The sequence below is a fragment of the Equus quagga genome, chromosome 9 (assembly GCF_021613505.1).
Source record: "Equus quagga isolate Etosha38 chromosome 9, UCLA_HA_Equagga_1.0, whole genome shotgun sequence".
NCBI lineage: Eukaryota > Metazoa > Chordata > Mammalia > Perissodactyla > Equidae > Equus > Equus quagga.
Window position 1 is genome coordinate 79,151,842 of NC_060275.1, and position 19,044 is coordinate 79,170,885.

The window sequence follows — 19,044 nt, forward strand, 5'->3', positions numbered from 1 at the left end:
ACCAGACATTGTTTTAAGCACTAGAGATACATCAGTGAACACAGAGAATATCCCCCTATATTCTCTACAAAAACTTGCAGTTAATGATGTTTATTGAAAAGTATACTTTATTTCTTAGTTTAAAAAGCTTATCCCTATATTATGATCTTATATTATAACATGCTCACTAATCAGGATGGAGATGTTGAAACTTCCTTTTGGATACCAATTAAGTAGTGGAGAAAGTGTTTCTTGGATGAGCACAGAGAATTTTGTCTGTACTCACACCTGTAGGTATACAGAATTAGAGGGGCCCTGGTCTGGATGCAGAGCCAAGTTGGTGAGGCTCAAATTTTATTACTGGTGTTATGCTTACCAAACTCTGTTGGAACTAAGAGCCAAACATGCGTTAGAGGAAAAAAATCCTGCCTTTAGCTGGCAAATCATCTTAAATTCCAGATGCTGTAGAGTGGTGATCTATTTGCCAAGGATTCTTAATCTCCTTTGGGTCATGGAGCCCTTTAATAATCGGATGAAGCTGCAGCTCTTCTCCCCAGAAAAGTATCCCTGCTTGTAATTTGGGGAATGAAACCCATTCGTGGATCCCTCAGGGTTAAAAAGGACCTTTGCTGTAGTCAGAATCACAGTGAGAGTTCACTGAAGAAAAGTAAAGAATGTCAGTGTTTTAGGATTTTCAGTAAAGGTGTAAGATAATTTCTGGATACACATTTGTGTTATAAACTAATACATTATGATTTAAATAAAAAACAAACCTTGGGCTTTTTAAGGTAACCTCATTATTAAATGGTGTAAATCTAAAGACATTTCACTAATAAGTGTTCAGAATTTCATAATTGGGAAGATAGTAAATAAGACCCATGGATTGAAGTTATATTGTTGTAAAAAAAAAAAAGTTACTAAAAAATGGGTTGAGTTTGTTGGTTTGTTTTTAAGAATCTAACTTTTTTCGTTAGGTGAGAAGTAGAACAGTTGCTGAATGTGTGGCCTTCTACTACATGTGGAAGAAATCTGAACGTTATGATTACTTTGCTCAACAGACAAGATTTGGAAAGAAACGATATAACCATCACCCTGGAGTTACGTAAGTACTGCGGGCTTGATTTCAGGGACTTGTTGTAACTGTGATATGCAGCTGTAAAGTTACTGGGGTGTGTTTTTCAGGGACTATATGGATCGTTTGGTAGATGAAACGGAAGCTCTGGGTGGGGCGGTAAATTCTTCAGCCTTAACTTCTCACCGACCTGAGCCTCTTCCTGATCAACAGCTGAACATTCTCAACTCTTTCACTGCCAGTGACTTGACAGGTAAAATGAGATCTGTTTGCACTCTTTAGTATAGCTTGGGGCAAAATTGTGTCCTCTTTGTTTCATGACATAGGATCACTTACTTAAACCATTTTTTATTTCTTTGTAGCTTTGACCAACAGTGTAGCGACGGTCTGCAGCCCCACGGATGTGAATTGTTTGGATGATAACTTTCCTCCACTGGGCAGCACACCCCGTGGACAAGTAAATCACGTGCCTGTTGTAACAGAGGAGTTACTCACCCTGCCCAGCAACGGGGAAAGTGATTGTTTTAATTTATTTGAGACTGGATTTTATCACTCGGAGCTAAACCCCATGAACATGTGCAGTGAAGAATCAGAAAGACCAGCAAAAAGATTGAAAATGGGCATTGCTGTTCCTGAATCCTTTATGAATGAGGTTTCTGTAAATAATTTGGGTGTGGACTTTGAAAATCACACACATCATATCACCAGTGCCAAAATGGCCGTCTCTGTGGCTGACTTCGGCAGTCTGTCTGCCAGTGAGACCAATGGTTTCATCAGTGCCCACACTCTGCATCAGCATGCTGCCCTTCACTCTGAGTGACATGAGTGAGGGGCCCAGAAACAGTGGGTGTGCAGTACCAGTAAACTTGAGGAAACTATCAGGTTTGCTTAGTCTTTCACTGGAAGTTTGAACTTTTTCACTATGACATCAGTGATGTCAGTATGTATAGAACTATATCTTGATTTATCAAGAGTATTTTCATTTTTCAATCCATAAATGTGGAAACGAACTACGATCAGCAGAGTTGGGAACTAAGATTGAACTCTGTGGTGCAGCTTTAAGCTCTGCTTATCTCTTCCTCATCCCCCAATACCTCTTCCCCACTCCCCTCTTTTTCTATTCTTTTCTGTTCCCCACTACCCTCACTCCCAATTTTAAAACCTGTAGACAGAGGCCACCAGCTCAAAACCAGCACAGATGTTCTGAACTGAATGGAGTGGCTTCTCTTTGTGTAAATTCCTTTTGCCGTAATGGATGCAGTGGAATAACAATGTTTACAGGTACCGATCCCGATCCCTGCTCAATGTAGCATTTTTTGGTTTTATTTTCTTAATTAAAAAAAGCAGGGGTAGGTTTCTTCAAACTGCACAAACATGCAAGGATTTTTTTAAAATGGAAACTTCTCTCATGTTATTCAACTAGAGCACTTCAGTTTACAAAACAGCAAGTCCATCTTTATGGAAGCCAGCATGAGGAACTGCGTGCAAATTATGAAGACGCTTGGTTGGATCCTGTTTCAAAATTCTAGACCAGGGCTACCTTACACAGAAGTGGTCGTTTTACTGCTGGAAGATTTCTGTGTAACTTCATTTATTGGCTAAAAATTTGGCATTTGAAGATATGGTGTTCAGATGGGGTTTTGTCCACCATTGTCAAGATTGTAATCATAAAAATCATCCCAGTCATTGATAATTTAGCTTATCCTGAGGCAGTTGACTTGCAGGGCACAGCCTGCAAAGCCCAGGATGTTGCCACTCAATGGTTTACATTTGGGGACACCTCTTACATTGTTTGTAGCACTGCAGTTCAGAGTGTTAACATGTAGGAGGGACTTCTAGATTTTACACATGATGCAGTAGAACCTTGAAGTATATTTAAACTTTTTGTTTAGCTTGAACAGTTGGCAAGAAAATGTGAGTTTCTATCTGAAACAGAATGGTACGTTACCACTTTTAAGTTTTAAAAAGTGATAGACGTTCAGATGCATCTCAAACTCAGTTTTATTTTTATTTCAAACATTGTGAATGAGAAGCCATTGTCATAAACTTTGGCCTTTTTTGCTCTGTAGACATGCATCTTTAAGTTATAAGGTGAATTAAAACAATATGTAATACAGTATTAGGATGTAATAAGCTTTGCATTTATAGTTCAGTTAAAACACATTCTTGTACTTTTTTTTTGCACCATCTTAATTAAAATTTTCAATTTTTATTAGTTGTCTGGCTTTGCAAAAAAACTTAAATGTTTGGCTGCTTTGCTGATATTTGTAAGTATAAGTCGCTTCAAGGTTGTGCTGATGAGTAGATAGGATATAGTGACCTTAGTAGTGATGGAAAGGGAGGGTATTTATTATACAAACTGTGAACTGCAATGACATCCTTAGTTTTGGATGATGTGTACTCTTGTTTTTCTTTGCAGCATTTTAATGAAGATTGCTTTGAAGTGTTTACGCAGTAGCACATTTACTATAAAATTTAGTTTAGCACAGTGGACAAAAGTAGTTAAATTAATAACTTAAAATCAGTCTCTAATTTATACATCTGAAGTCTAGCATTCCTTTATGCACACAGTCAATAATGGGTAGCCTGGGCTCTGTGTTGCTTTCAGATATTTTTATCCAAGTTGTCAACTTCTGATTGCTGTGGGTGTTGTGCTAAACTTTGAACCTTATTTCTTGTGTTAAAAATCAATACACTTTCTATAATTTAGAAAGATACTGGCCATAATCTTCCGTTGTTATAACTTTAATTTTCACTCTGGGTTTACAGTGGCTGGTCTGTATAAAATAACTTACACAAAGATGGCTGAATGCTTATACCAGTTGCACTTAAATGAACATGCCCATTCTCAGTAGCTGATGCAGTAATATATTCAGTTTATCTATGCATTGCTGGGATCTTGATATAAGATGGAAACAGTGTTTCTTATCTAAAGTTTTGATTATCAGCAAGTTGAATGGACACTTTAGTTATTTAAATAAAGATTTTTGACCAAAATCCAGAAAATGATATGAGAGAAAAATAAATTCCAGCTAGTTTAGTAGATTTTTAAATGCCAACTGATTTTAGCCTCTTAGAGAGTGCTAACTAGCTGGTAACGTTTACTTTTAATTCCTTGTTAAAATGAGGCAATAATTTGCAAGGTTTTGTATATATGTGTACATTCTTCATATCTTTTTAGATCTAATTCAATATTTTCTGACTGCTTCCACCATGTATAATATACCAGTTTTGTGCATGCTTGATGTGACATTCATAAATTGTACCACTATGACTTTATCCATGTAAAATAGCTATTTATTGAATTTTCTTTTAAAAGCTGGATTTACTGTTTTTTTCTTTCCGTTTAAGCATCTTAACAGAGAATTTGTTACTGTTTATTAGAAGAATTGCGTTTGAGAGCATGAAAATAACTGATTTGCAATCATATGAAGAAACAATAATGCCTTTATTATCAAGTGTTAAGCACAATTCTTATAACAAACTGTGATAAATTCTTTTTGTTTTTTTTCTTTGCCGCATTATTTTTGTATGAACAAACCAAAAATCCACGGTGAGCGGTTGCAGTGTTGGCTGGTGTATCTTTTATGTACAGGGAGTTGGAAGAGGCCAGCGGACTCGTTTAGAAGTGTACCTGGTGCTGTGATTATAGCAATACTTTACTTTTGTTAGTCATACTGCATCTTCTTCAGGCTAGCTTCTTAAATGTTTAGTTTTCCTCTTGTCATGGTCAACTGCTGAATTTACTTGAAGGATGTAGAATACTGTTTAAACAATACTAAAGTGTGTACAATTAGGTCAAAGAATTGTGCAATTGTTTCCTTTTTAATTTTTAAAATTGAGGGTCATAAATATTTGCGAATGTCAGATCTAATAGAGCATAATGATACTATTTAATTTAACCAAAGTCTCTAGTGAATATTTCAACTTTGAATGTAAACTGATGAATAAACCTGACCACCAAGGAGATTGTCTACCCAGAGTTTCAAAGCACATTGTCTACAAATGGAAATTGAAATAATTTATAAAAATATTGACATTACTATGTTTTTTAAAAAGTTCTTAATTTTTTCACTAAAAGGAGGAAACTATTAGTTTTATTGTTAAATATGGTAGATATGAAAATTCCTCTTAGATGACCAGTGATTCCAATTGTACCAGTTTGAAATAAGTACCCTGTGAGTATGAGATTAATTAGTGACAATCAGAACAAGTTTTAGTATCAGATGTTCAAGAGGAAGTTGCTATTGTTGCATTGATTTTAATATTTGTACATAAACACTGATTTTTTTGAGCATTATTTTGTATTTGTTGTACTTTAATACCTGGTGTACAGTTCCAGAAATAAAAATCTGGAAATCTTTTTTTTTCTTGGTTTGTGTGAATGTTTGCCACAAATAGATTTTTATTTAATGAATCTTAAGCTATAACACATGGGTAGATATTTAACCACTGTTAAATTGGTTTTAGATGTAGTAAATAAGATATTTGATAAGTAAAGATAAAATAGATTTTCTTTAAATCCTCTATAATAAATTTCCATCTATAATAAAATTCTAGTCACTCAAAGTGAGGATTATACTTTTAGTTTAATTCAGGAAATATTTATTGAATCTCTATTATGTTTCAAACACTGTTCTAGGTAGCTGTATCTTTTAAAAGAGGATGACATATCTGAAATTTGATCAGATGTTGTCATTCAACAGAATATATTTATGGTAAACTAGTCTTATCTATAATATTGATAGTTTTGTAGACTCTAGTCATATCTTCCTAAGCCTTCATATTTTCAAGCTAAAGATCTAATCTTAGCCTAATTTCACAAGTTTGTCCCCATATTTCATTTGCTCTGACCAGAGCTTTCTCTATCTAGTTCCATTCTTGATATACAGTAAACAGATTGCATATAATGTCCAGATTTTGTACAAGGACAAGAAGAGGATAAAGTGAAAGCAAATATCTTGAGTCCTCTGCTTTGGTTATTTGTCTAAAACCACATTGTTTCATTCACAGACACCAGAAGGCCTTAATTTGCAGGGCTCTATGGTGGACGCATACACAGAAGCATCTCCAGAGGGGCGACAAGTACAAGTGTTTTGAATACATCTGAGAGTGCAGCCAAGTGCCCTATGAGAGCTGCATAGTACTTCAGACTTCTAGGGAGGGAGAGCCTCACGGGAGCACCATCATCTCTAGTGACTTCCAGACCTTATCCGTTTGGGCTATAATTTCCAGAAGTGGTACGCTTTTTGAGCCTGCTGCTTCTCTAACTTCTCAAAAGCATCGTGGCATCTGTAAACTTGGACATTTCGTTATACGCTTTGATTTAAACTAGTCCCTGGGACATAGCACTGTTCACCATTTCCCATCCGGGTAAGTGATCCTTAGTCCTTACCCTCAGTGTCTGTGTCTGTGTGGGTTCTCTGACAACACAGTGCACGGGGGCACTGAATTCATGGGCTCAGACCAGGAATTCTCACGTTTTTCTAGGTTTAATACACTGTAGCTGACATTGACTTTAGAGAGACACGCTGTGTATGTACCTCCAATTTTGATGAAACTGTTTTTACACAGGTAAAGCCGATAGTACAACAAAGGTGTTTTCTGGTGTAGAATTCAAAACATTTTATAAGAATGTCACAAATGAAATAAGCAATTTATAAATCCAAAAAATTAGTAAGAAAACAAATATTACCTGTTTTTAAAAATACCAGTTTTATTTCTTCTTCTCTCCAAAGCTCTCCAGTACATAGTTGTATATTCTAGTTGCAGGTCCTTCTGGTTGTGCTATGTGGGACACTGCCTCAGCGTGGCCTGACCAAGTGGTGCTAGGTCCATGCCCAGAATCCAAACCGGTGAAACCCTGGGCCCCCAAAGTGAAGCGCGCAAACTTAACCACTCAGCCACAGGGCTGGCCCCTAATGTTTTATTTTTTAAAAATACCTTCATTCCACTCCACCCCTCCAGGCCAGACCAAGTCATGGTACTAGGCAAGCTTTATACTCTCCCCGTGAGCATTTTATGAGCAGGAACCATGTTTTATTCTTTGAATCTCCTGGCACCCTTCACACAGTAGGCATTCACTAAATGTCTGGTGACCTAAATTGCGCTTAAGTTGATGGTGACTTTTCCCCAAACTGTTTTTAAAAATAAAACTTTTAAAACAGAAGTTAAAAGAATGGTATAAAGAACAACCCAGATTGAACAATAACATTTCACCATATTTGATCTTTCTATACAATATGCATTTTTTTCTGAACTATTTTTAAAAATCATTGAAATTGCAACACTTCACTCCTAAATACTTCAGTCCACGTAACATGTCTGCAGGAGTTTCCATGTTTTACATAACGTTCTCTGTAACAAGATCTTCTTGATCAAGTAGATTGGCTTTTTTACAAGATGAGTTTCCCTGGTTTCTCAGGATGTTGGTGACATAAAAGACAAATGAGGCTGAGAAAAAGAATCAGAGTTGCTCTCATGGATGTGCATATACATTCATGATAAATGCTATAGAAAAAAATGAAGGGAAGTGGAATGGAGAGTTTCAGGGGTGGAAGCTGGGGATTGTAAATTTGAATAGGTGGTTCGGCAAGGTGACAGGGAGAGAATGAGCAATATGGCTGTCTGGGGGAAGGTTTTCGCAGGCAGAAAGAGCTAGTGCAAAAGCCCTGAGGAGGGCATGTGCCTCGCAGGTTCAAGGAGTGGCAAAGAGGCAGGTGTGGCTGGGGTGCTGCAAGCAGATGAGATCAGAGGTAGTGAGCAACTAGATTATGTACGTGAAGGACTTCAGCATTTACTCCATGATATGAGGAGTAATCGGAAGTTTTTGAGCAGAGGCCATTAAGATCGGCTTTACATTTGAAAGAATCACTCTTAGTGATCTATTTTGTGTGTGTGTGAGGAAGATTGGCCCTGAGCTAACATCTGTTGCCAATCTTCCTCTTTTTGCTTGAGGAAGATTGTCACTGAGCCAACATCTGTAGCAATCTTCCTCTATTTTATGTGGGACACCACCACAGCATGGCTTGAGGAGCAGTGCTAGGTCCGTGCATGGGATCCTAACTTGCAAACCTTGGGCTACCCACCTGGAGTGGAGGAACCTAACCACTATGCCACCCACCCACCAGCTCCTTTGTGATCTATTCTGTAAAGAGGCAGGAGTGGGAACAGGGAAGGTGATTAAGAGGCTATTGAAATTGCAGTAAACTAAGTGAGAAAAGCTGTAGCAGGAAGGTGGTCAGAATTTGGTTATACAGGTTCCATGTTAGACTTTGAGGGGTCCAATAAATAACACCCTTCTCTCTATCCAAGTTTGGAACTGACTGATGCAGGAGTCCGGTCAATGGAGATCAAAGTAACTATTACAAATAAAACTCTCTGGAGAAGGTGGTTTCAGAGCTGTGGCCAGGTCAGTTAATACTCTACGTGTGAACTAGACTCACTCGGTCACTGGCTGGGCTGACTACAGAACAGAGAGCAGACCAGGTCACCTTCTTGGCTGGCAGAGTCCACAGAGAAGGAACTAGAGGGGTCTGAACCATGGGGTAATAGTTCTCCAAAAATAATCTCAGAAAAGCACTCTTCCTCCAGTGAGTGGAGAGAGAGGCCAGGAGTATTACTAATGGAAGCCATCCACATGGAAACATGAGAAATGGAGACTAGTGTTCCTCCCACCACCACCATCTTTTAACTATATTCCCATGCCAAAACAATCTCTCTCACTCTCTCTTTTAAACTTTGTGTATGTGTGTGTGTAAATGTTCACGTAAAGTACAGAAAATAGTATAATGACCCCCCTTTTCCCTCTTACCCAGCTAAAACAATCTTTAAATTAGACACACATACCAATTAACTCATGGCACCACAACAAATATTTTTGGCTTTAGTTTTTTCTGTAAAAATAATGTTTTTACAGGAGTTTGTACACATCAACAGTATAAGAATTGCTGATGACTTAGCTAAAATTTTATAAGCCACCACAAAGATATACAAAAGAAACAAAAGAAAAATTGAAATTATAAGTTCAGGCAGTAGATTTTAATTTAATAAGCTTTTGTGTATCCAGGTGAAAACCAATTAAAATTGCATTGCAAATTTGAAATTATAACGCAGCAGATAGCTTTTATCATGAAATTGAAACATAAATATAATATCAATAAAAACAAAAAACTCCCATTCCGATTAGGTCTCAAAATATTTGTTCTTTAGGTGAAACTCAGAGAAACAATTAACAAAAAACATTTAAATTAACTCAACAGCTGAGTATAAATCCTAATTTCTAATTCATAGAGTTAGCTGACAATTGTATAGTAGTTTGAAAAAAGCTCTTCTCCTTGTTTGATGTCCCTGAGTGCAACAAGAACGACACATCGAAGGGGGCTGAAAACAAAAAAATATACAAAAGTTAGAGGCATTAACAGATACGAGCTTATATTTTTAATGTGACCAATATGGGTTTTACAGACGTAATTTTGTTCAGATTCCTTACTATCATCTTAGTTTACATATTTGATCTCCATGAGGAAATGGTTCTTATCCCTGATAGAGGTATTTTAAAGTAGAGTATGTTTATTCTATATCATTTAAAAGGACCATAAATCAATAAGTTTAGAAGTAACTACCCCTTCTGAATATGCTTCTCTGTTCAGGCTCCCAAAAATGGTACCATAATTTTAAAAAATACTTTTTATGAACCTAAGACATATGTAACCTTCAATGTTCCTACTCATTTAACTCTTCCTGTACTTGTCGAACAGTAATGACAAGTCCCAGAATATATGGCTAAAAAACCCTAATTGTTAAATACACAAATACACACATATAGAGACAGAAAAGTTATCAAGTTTTAAGTACCAGGAATAGTCTAAGTTTTAAATATCATCCATCTTAAACGGACAATTTAATACGACCTATACAAAATAAGGTCTGCTAGCAACTGGCAGCTCAGTGAAATGATATAAAGGTTATATCTTCCTACAGAATTGTTAATAAAGAACTTCACAGAATTACTTATATTTAGAAATTGTTACTTGAGTGTTCTCAGTAGATTTTCCACTTAATGAACAGAAAATAAGTTACATCAAAAATACATATCTTCTGAATATTTCTTTTTCTTTCACTATTAAGTTTCCAAGCCTAATAGTGAAATGGGCAAAAGAAATAACAGCATAATCTGGCTCCTTTCTTCCACTGGATGCTCTCATGTGAGGTAGAGAACGTGAACCTTAAATTGATTAAAGTAAAAATGTATTTGAAGATGTTGTAGGTAGGAAAAAAACAGAATCACTTGAAAAAAACCTTAAGGTTAATACTTATAAAGTACTACAAAGAATAAAAATGGGTAATAATAGGCAAAATGGAAATTTTTTTTAAAATAGGAAAATTTTTAATTTCAAGTAAGCCTACATTAACTCATTAAGGGGTGATGAACATAAACAAATTATAATTTTTCAGTAAAAACAACCTAATTCTATATAGCATTCTTTTAGAAAATAAATTTTGTAAAGTACAGCATAAGACAGAAGATAAGAAAAATTCTTCTAGGAAACTAACCTTTGCTTGTCATAGCTGTAGGCAATGTTTGGAAGATACTGCTTCAGCTCTATAGGGAAAACTGCAGGCACATCAAATTCCTGATAACAGACATTAGCTGCTCTGTCTAGGAACAAGTATATAATTTTTAGAAACAGAGCCATTTTACAAGGGCATGGAAAACAGTACTGAATTATGACACAATGTATGGTTTTCTAAATTATACGAACATGCTCAAATTAATAACCACTATTATGTTCTAGGTTTTGCTAGGTTATATATATACATATGCACATATGTTTTATTATTTACTTTCTTTTTTTTGAGGAAGATTAGCCCTGGGCTAACATCTGCTGCCAATCCTCCTCTTTTTGCTGAGGAAGCCTGGCCCTGAGCTAACATCCGTGCCCATCTTCCTCGACTTTATATGTGGGACACTGACCACAGCATGGCTTGATGAGTGGTGCCACGTCCGCACCCGGGATCCGAACTGGTGAACCTGGGGCCACCGAAGCGGAACGTGGGAACTTAACCACTGCGCCACTGGACCGGCCCTATTATTTACTTTTTGAAGATCAGGAAGCAGAGGCTTAGGAAGGTTAAAGGTTAAGTAGAAGAGTCAGGATTCAAGTTCACGCCTCCCTAACACCACAGCCTATGCTAAATGTAGCCAGATGAACAAACATACTTATGGGAAAGTCAAGCCCTACAGAAGGTAAGTGACTCACAAACTTAGCCACAGTAAAGGGGATAAGAGTCTAGTGATTAAGCTATAAGGCTATATGGAGGCACTGACAAAATAATCTGAGTTAACTATTAAAAAATGCTAAAACAATTGGGGCCGGCCTGGTGCCACAGTGGTTAAGTTTGCAAGCTCTGCTTCAACAGCCGGGGGTTCCCCAGTTCGGATCCTATGCACTGCTTATCAAGCCAAGCTGTGGGAGGTGTCCTGCATATAAAATAGAGGAAGATGGGCACAGATCTTAGTTCAGGGCAAGTCTTTCTCATCAAAAAGAGGAGGATCGGTGGTGGATGTTAACTCAGGGCTAATCTTCCTCGAGACAAAAAAAAAGCTAAAATAATAATGATCAAAAGAATAGTTATTAATTGTCTATGTGTACAGCAAAATCAGAACAAAAATAGAAAATTAAAGAATTCCAATTAAAGTATATCATTATTTCCCCAAATTCTCTCCTTGATATCTGCCCTCAAAAAGTTACAGTTAAGGGCTTTGAGCAGCAGAGATGGTGGAGAATTCCCATGGCTGTCTTTATGTCACGTCTCACAGCCCCATGATGCCAACTTACCATTTGAACAATTGTTTACATACTGTCCTACGGCCAGTGGATTGTGAATTTCTGATGTTAGCCATGTACTATCACTCATTTTTAAAGGGCCAAGTCGATCCCTCCCATTGCAAGATCTGAAACAGGTGAAAGCAAGAGCTAAGGGATTGTTCTTCTATATCTTAAAATTCAAAAATACAAAATTAACCCTAGAACTGAACAAGTGCAATCTCTCTTGAAAAAACTTTTGTCTAATCAACAGGGCAAGTGAGTTGGTACACAGCAGCTACCCACATAGATTTTTATTTGAAGTGTAACAGCCGGGGCTCAGAGTCACTGTGGTGTGGTTCTCTCTCCCACAGTTAAATCTGGATGTGGGCTCCAACTTACCTGTATACGACTTTTGATATTCCTTTGTCATTTCCATCAATGAGTATCCCATCTAAGCATCTAAAAATAAATGGATTTCCAATGGATTGGAAAAAGATTGGCTCATACTTCTGATATACTGTACCTATTATACAAGACAAAGACATACTATAGCAACATGGAAAAATCATAAACTTCATGATAAAGACATTTCTCTGGATCATAAACATAACATCGAAGAAATTGTTTTAATTTCGCCACCTTTTTCTAATATTTCACCTCCAGTTTAGACCATCGCATTCTCTTTGGCTACTTTCCCCCTTTAAAGAGTGCCCAGGAGCAGATGGAGCACAGAACCAACTTGTCCACATAGATGAATAATAATATGACTATTTTGGTGAACAAAAATGTGAACACCACATTTTAGGGTCAGTTTTAGAAAGTCATACTTTGTTTTTTTTAAGTAGAGTGTGATCTGACATCTATTAAAGAGTCTTTTAAGAAATGTATTTTGTTAATAACCAATTAAATAATGTTGACATATATGGGAATAGATGAGTCTGACATTCAGGTTGTTTCTCCTTTCACTGGCAATGGAGGAAAGGAGAAAATTAATACTTATTGAGTGCTTCCTATGTTTCAGGCATGTTAATCTATTCAGTTTATTTTGCTATTAGTTTGTTGCTGGCTTGTTCTAGTTAGTCTTTACAGAGTTACGTTAGTTGTGCAGGAGGAAACTGAGACTCCCTTGCTTAGGGACGTAAAATTAGAAAACAGTAGAATGACTTTTTTAAAAAAAATAGGTCTATCTGACTTAAACATTCACACATATTTTCCACTACACCAAATAATGTGTTAGTTTAACAAACAACATACTCTACTGAACGTTCTAGTCAATGATCTTTTGCAAAGAAGCTGCTTTACTGTCCAAGTGGCAAGAAAGTCTTTATTCAGCGATTTATGCGTTTAAATTCTGTCTTTCATGTTTTTTAACCCATACCATTTTTACCTCTAGTTATCAATTATCCAAGCCAAACTGACTTATTCTCTAGTGCTTTTTAAGTAATCAGTATTATCAAAGTAGGCCATACTATATTCTCCTAAATTTAAACATTGACCAGAAAAATATCCTTAAAAAAATGTATTTATCCCAACAAATACTCCAGGATACTTCCTAATACATAAGATAATTTACAGTTAATTTCCAAATCAAGGTTTAAAAATCTGTGGAAATCTGAGTTTCCAATTCAACCCCTTATTCCAAGGATTACAGGGCAGGGTATTTTGTTGAATTTATATTTATCAGTATAAGAAACTCTTGGCAAAGTACTAATTGTGCCATTACCAGGATACATAGATACAACCGCGCCTTTTGGTACCAATCCTTTAGTAACGAAGACACCTTTTCCAGCAGAAATCAATGAACTAGTTGCTCGAGCAATACTGAAACCCAATGTCTTATAAAGAATTTCTTCTGGTTTAAAGATATTTTGCTGTTGATATCTGTGTTCAAGCAATTTCAGCCTTGGATGTTGAACTGACAGTAGGTCTTGATACTTTGATTTAACAACTTCTGGAAGCACAGTCAAGATATCTGATTGTTTATTGAAATCATTTATGAACAGAGCCTGGAAAACTTTCAGTAATGTTTTTAGGACATCTTCATCTGAGATAATTTTGTCTTTGGATTCCTCTGGAACATATCGGAGGGTCCTGAAAATGGGAAAAGTTTCTATTCACTACCCTTCAACTGATAAAAGCCAGACTGTCTTGATGCCTTCTGGATTAGTGGCCTTAATGAAGGTGATTCTCACGTGGTTGAAGGGCATAAAACCAAGAGATACAGAAAAGAGTTGTTTAAGGATGGTTCTAGTTACCTAACTCCCAAGAATACCTACACAAGTGAACAATAGCCAATGTTTACAAAAAGCCCAGTTAGTACCAAATGCTGTTGGGTCCATACACTCATTATCTCATCTTTTCAGACAAGGAAACTGAGGCTTGGAGATGTTAGGGAACTTGCCCAAAGTCCTAAAGCTGGTAAGCGGGAGAGACAGAAGCAGAAACAGAGCTAGCTCTTTTCCCCACTACACTCATAGCCATGATGTCAATATTATCACTGTAACGGGCATCCTCTTATTGCAATGGCTCTTTTTATAGGAGTATGGTTTCAAAGATAAATTTAAGCTAACATTATAAACTTTGTCACATTCTCTCCCAGAAGTACTTCTTTAATGACTGCATAACTTTTATTCCCATAATAGTCCTATTTTTACTTCTGAAAAAAAGGAAGCAATTCCTGTCTCACAATTCTATAGTAACGATGCATCTAAATTCACGTTTCCGTAGTATGAAATTTTAGGAAAGCTCTTTCTGGTTATTAACTGGCCTTCAGCGGAGCTAGTTTGCCTATTTAAGTGAGCAGTATGTGGAATTTCTTCCAGATCACTCGCACGCCACTAGCTAGAGCCGGCAAAAACACTGATCTCACGGCCGCCCACTCAGCTAGATCTCTTTCTGCAGGCACTGACTCGGTTTCCAAACCCAACACTCCGACAGCGGCTTTCTGCTCGTCTGTACGCGTCAGTTGCTCCAAGCGGTTATCCCTACAGCTGATCTGGGTTGCTTTCAACCTATCAACTACGGAGCTATGAAGACAAACCTGGGTTTGGCTTTTCTAAGGAATTTCAAGCTCCTAACTATGCCTTGGTGGAGAGAAGGCCAGGCACCCTGAGGGGGCACGAGTTTTCTTCTTTTTCAAAAGTTTCTATCTTTTGCCCAGACACAGGAGTAAGAGCACACACGACTACCCCCGGCGAGCCCGGCGTGGCATCCCTCGGAGCGCGGGGTACGATGGGAAATAGGCCTCAGGCCCCGCCCACCTAATACTACTCGCCTGCATCAGACGCCGGGCCCTCTCGGACTCCAGCAGCCTCGGCCTCGCCCACCTCGACCCCCACCCCCGCCTCTGGCTCCGCCCACTCAAGTCCAGCCAGCCTCAGGCTCCTTGGTCGCCTCAGGCTCCGCCCGCCTGAGGCCCCACCCCCGGGTCCCCAGGCCTCCTGAAGCTCCGCCCCCGAGGCTCCGGCCCCCTCGGGCCGGTTTGCCACAGGCCCAGCGGTCATGGTGGCGTCGCTGGGCTGAAGGAAGTCGTCGCCGCTCCGGCCGCCTGGCCCTCTCACCTCGGGTTGTGGTTCAGGTTCAGCGCGATCCAAGGTACGAAGCGGTACTTGTAACGGCGCCATCGCTGCCACAGGCCCCGCAGCAGGCGGCCTGGCATGGCTGTCCCGCGGCGCCGTGACGGGGACGGCGCCCGAGAGGTGGGTCGCGGGCTCGGGCCCGCCCCGGCCCGGGGAGGAGGGGAGGCCCGCCGCCCCGCCCCGCCGCCTCTCCGCCCTCAGCGCGGCGCTCGGTGTCCCGGGTCCCCCGGCTCCTGCCGCCGTGGCCTCCGTGCCGCCGCGTTCTCGACCCCAGCTCAGTGAATGAGACGGGCGTGGAGCCGAAGGAGGCCCCCGTCTCCGTTCTCCATTCGCTTGTGTGTTTGCACACACACACACACACACACACACACACACACATATTTGGGACAGGTTTAGACGCTGCTTCGTTCCACGGGGGGCAGACTACAAGAACCCCTCAGCTATCTTCAAATCGACAAGTGCTTATTGAGAAATAAATATGTTGATGCCCTGTCCTCAGACTGGAAGTCCGCTTTCCTGTTCTTTGCCTGAGAGAGGGTGAATCCTGACCTGTAGTCTCAACCGAACAGTCACACAGACCTGGTGAAACGTCAGGCAGGCAAGAGGCCTCAGGACTCATTAGTTCTATTGCAGAGGGGAATCAAAGGAAAGAAAGAATATCGGGCAAAGTCTCTATTTCACTCTAATATATAGGATGTTGGCAGACTCTGGAGGCTTTCCCGCCAGGTGCTGGATTTGGTAAATTGGCATCATCCAGATTTACCTGATTTGCTGCATGGACTCAGTTCAGTTCCAGGGTGTATTAATAAACGGCGTGAAAAGACAGTGACTTTATCGTCTCCAGACTAGAAGGAACCAGAAAGAACTAGCTGAATCCTTAGCTATAGTCATATACTTATTTTTTAAAAAATAAGTGGTTTTTGTATATATTTCCAGTGCTTTTTTTAATTTTTAATTTTTATCATGTGGTTTAATCACCCACAGTGTACATCCAGTACAAAGGACCATTTTTTGTAGACTATTTATTTATTGAGGCCTGATGGATATGTAACATTATATTAGTTTCGATGTACAACGTAATGATTCAATATAGGCATATATTGTGAAACGATCACAAGAAGTCTAGTTGACATCCGTCACCATATGTAGTTACAAATATTTTTCTTGTGATAAGAACTTTTGACTTACTTTCTTAGCAGCTTTCAAATATGCATTATAGTATTATTAACTATAGTCACGGTGCTGTCCATTACATCCCCATGACTGACTTATTTTATAACTGGAAGTTTCTATCTTTTGACCCCCTTCACCCATTTCACCTAGCAACCCTGTCTCTGGCAACCACCAATCCGCTCTATCTATGAGCTTGTTTTTGTTTTGTTTTCTTTTCTTTTGTTAGATTCCACATACAAGTGAGATCATATGGTATTTGTCTTTCTCTCTCTGACTTATTTCACTTAGCATAATACCCTCAAGGTCCACCCATGTTGTCACAAATGGCAAGTTTTCGTTTTTTTTATGGCTGAATAATATTGCATGGTGTGTGTGTGTGTGTATCTATCTATCTATATCACATCATCTTTATCCATTCATATATCAATGGACACTTAGGTTGTTTCCATATCTTAGCTATTATAGATGAGGCTGCAATGAAAATAGGGGTGCATATATCTTTTTGAATTAGTTTTTTCGTTTTCTTCAGTTAAGTACCCAGAAGTGGAATTGCTGAATCCTATGGTTCTTCTATTTCTGATTTTTTGAGGAACCTCTATACTGTCTTGCATAGAGGCTGCACCAGTTTACGTCCCCACCAACAGTGCACAAAGATTCTCTTTTCTCTACATCCTCGCCAACAGTTGTTATTTCTTGTCTTTTTGATAATAGCCATTCTAACAGGTGTGAGGTGGTATCTTTGTGATTTTGGTGATTAGTGACATTGAGCATCTTTTCATGTACCTGTTGGCCATCTGTATGTCTTCTTTGGAAAAATGTCTATTCAGATCTTCTGCCCATTGTTTTAATCAGGTTGCTTGATTTTTTTCTATTAAATTGTATGAATTATTTGTATATTTTGGATATTAACCCCTTATCAGAAGACATGCAGATATTTTCTCCCATTCAGTAGGTTGCCTTTGCATTTTGTTGATGGTTTCGTTGGCTGTGCAGAAGCTTTTTGGTTTGATGAAGTCCCGCTTGTTTATTTTTGCTTTGATTGCTTTTGCTTTTGGTGTCAAACCAAAAATTCGTCACCAAAACTGATGTCAAGGAGTTTGCCACCTAGGTTTTCTTCAGGAGTTTTATAGTTTTAGGTCTTACATTCAAGTCTTTAATCCATTTTGAGTTAATTTTTGTGTATAGTGCAAGATTGTGGCCCAGTTTCAATCTTTTGCATGTGGCTCTCCAGTTTTCCCAGCACCATGTATTGTCTGCATTGTATATTCTTGGCTCCTTTGTTGTATATTCATTGACCATATATGTGTGGGTTTATTTCTGGGCTTTCTGTTCTGTTCTATTGATCTATGTGTCTGTTTTTATACCGATACCATACTTTTGGATTACTATGATTTGTAATACATTTTGAAATTCGGGAGTGTGATACTTCCAGCTTTGTTCTTCTTTCTGAAGATTGCTTTTGCTATTTAGAGTCTTTTGTGGTTCCATACAAATTTTAGGATTATTTGTTCTATTTCTATGAAAAATGCCATTGGGATTTTGATAGGGATTGCATTGAATCTGTAGATTGCTTTGGTAGTATGGTCATTTTAACAATATTAATTCTTTCAATCCATGAGCATGGAATATCTTTCTGTTTAATTGTGTCTTCTTCAGTTTCTTTCATTAATGTCTTATAGTTTTCAGTGTACAGATCTTTCACGCCTTGCTTAAATTTATTCCTAAGTATTTTATTCTTTTTGATGCAATTGTAAATGGTATTGTTTTCTTAATTTCTCTTTCTGTTAGTTTGTTATTAGTCTATAGAAACACAACAGATTTTTGTATACAGCCCTTCCTTGGTATCTGTGGAGGATTGGTTCCAGGACACCCATGGATACCAAACTCTGGATGCTCAAGTCCCTTATATAAAATGGCATCGCATTTGCATATAACCTATGCATGTCTTCCTGTATATTTTAAGTCATCTCTAGATTACTTATAATACCTAATACAATGTAAATGTTATGTAAATAGTTGTTATACTGTATTGTTTATGGAATAATAACAAGAAAAAAGCGTCTGTACATGTTCAGTACAGACACAACCATTGTAGGTCTTTCAATCAACAGTTGGTTGTATCCACAGATGCTGAACTTGTGGATATGGAGGGCTGACTGTTGATTTTGTATTTTGCAACTTTACTGAATTGGTTTATTAGTTCTAACAGTTTTTTGGTGGACTCTGTAGGATTTTCTGTATATAATACCTATATCTAATATCATGGCATCTGTAAAAAGTGACAGTTTTACTTCTTCCTTTCCAATTTGGATGTCTTTTATTTCTTTTTCTTTCCTAATTGCTCTGGCTAGGACTTTCAATACTATGTTGAATTTAAATTTGTGGTATTAAAATTACTTTTTAGTTATCCAAGTAATTCATGAAAACAGCA

General features: G+C 38.1%; 2 protein-coding genes and 1 long non-coding RNA gene across 7 annotated transcripts in view; 2 read left to right on the forward strand and 1 right to left on the reverse strand.

The window, feature by feature from the left end:
- Nucleotides 1–5,414, forward strand: part of MIER3 (MIER family member 3) — a 31,217-nt gene extending 25,803 nt beyond the window's left edge. Inside the window, exons 11-13 of the mRNA XM_046672099.1 lie at nt 954–1,081; nt 1,162–1,304; nt 1,414–5,414. Coding sequence (XP_046528055.1) covers nt 954–1,081; nt 1,162–1,304; nt 1,414–1,871 — 729 coding nt within the window. The 3' untranslated portion in view covers nt 1,872–5,414. The remainder of the gene's footprint in view (nt 1–953; nt 1,082–1,161; nt 1,305–1,413) is intronic.
- A 3,462-nt stretch (nt 5,415–8,876) lies between these two features.
- On the reverse strand, nt 8,877–15,568 carry SETD9 (SET domain containing 9). Its single transcript, XM_046670871.1, has 6 exons — nt 15,423–15,568; nt 13,586–13,953; nt 12,262–12,385; nt 11,893–12,008; nt 10,607–10,712; nt 8,877–9,433 (listed from the first exon to the last, which is right to left on the reverse strand). Exons 1-6 carry the CDS (start codon nt 15,518–15,520, stop codon nt 9,346–9,348), a joined length of 900 nt encoding a protein of 299 aa, XP_046526827.1. The 5' UTR covers nt 15,521–15,568; the 3' UTR covers nt 8,877–9,345.
- LOC124244382 (uncharacterized) overlaps nt 13,962–19,044 on the forward strand; it is a 68,819-nt gene continuing 63,736 nt past the window's right edge. For 2 of the 5 annotated variants that reach the window (XR_006889986.1, XR_006889983.1), the window contains exon 1: nt 13,962–15,456. This is a non-coding gene — a long non-coding RNA (uncharacterized LOC124244382). The remainder of the gene's footprint in view (nt 15,457–19,044) is intronic. The other 3 variants (XR_006889984.1, XR_006889982.1, XR_006889985.1) reach the window with 3 other exon arrangements.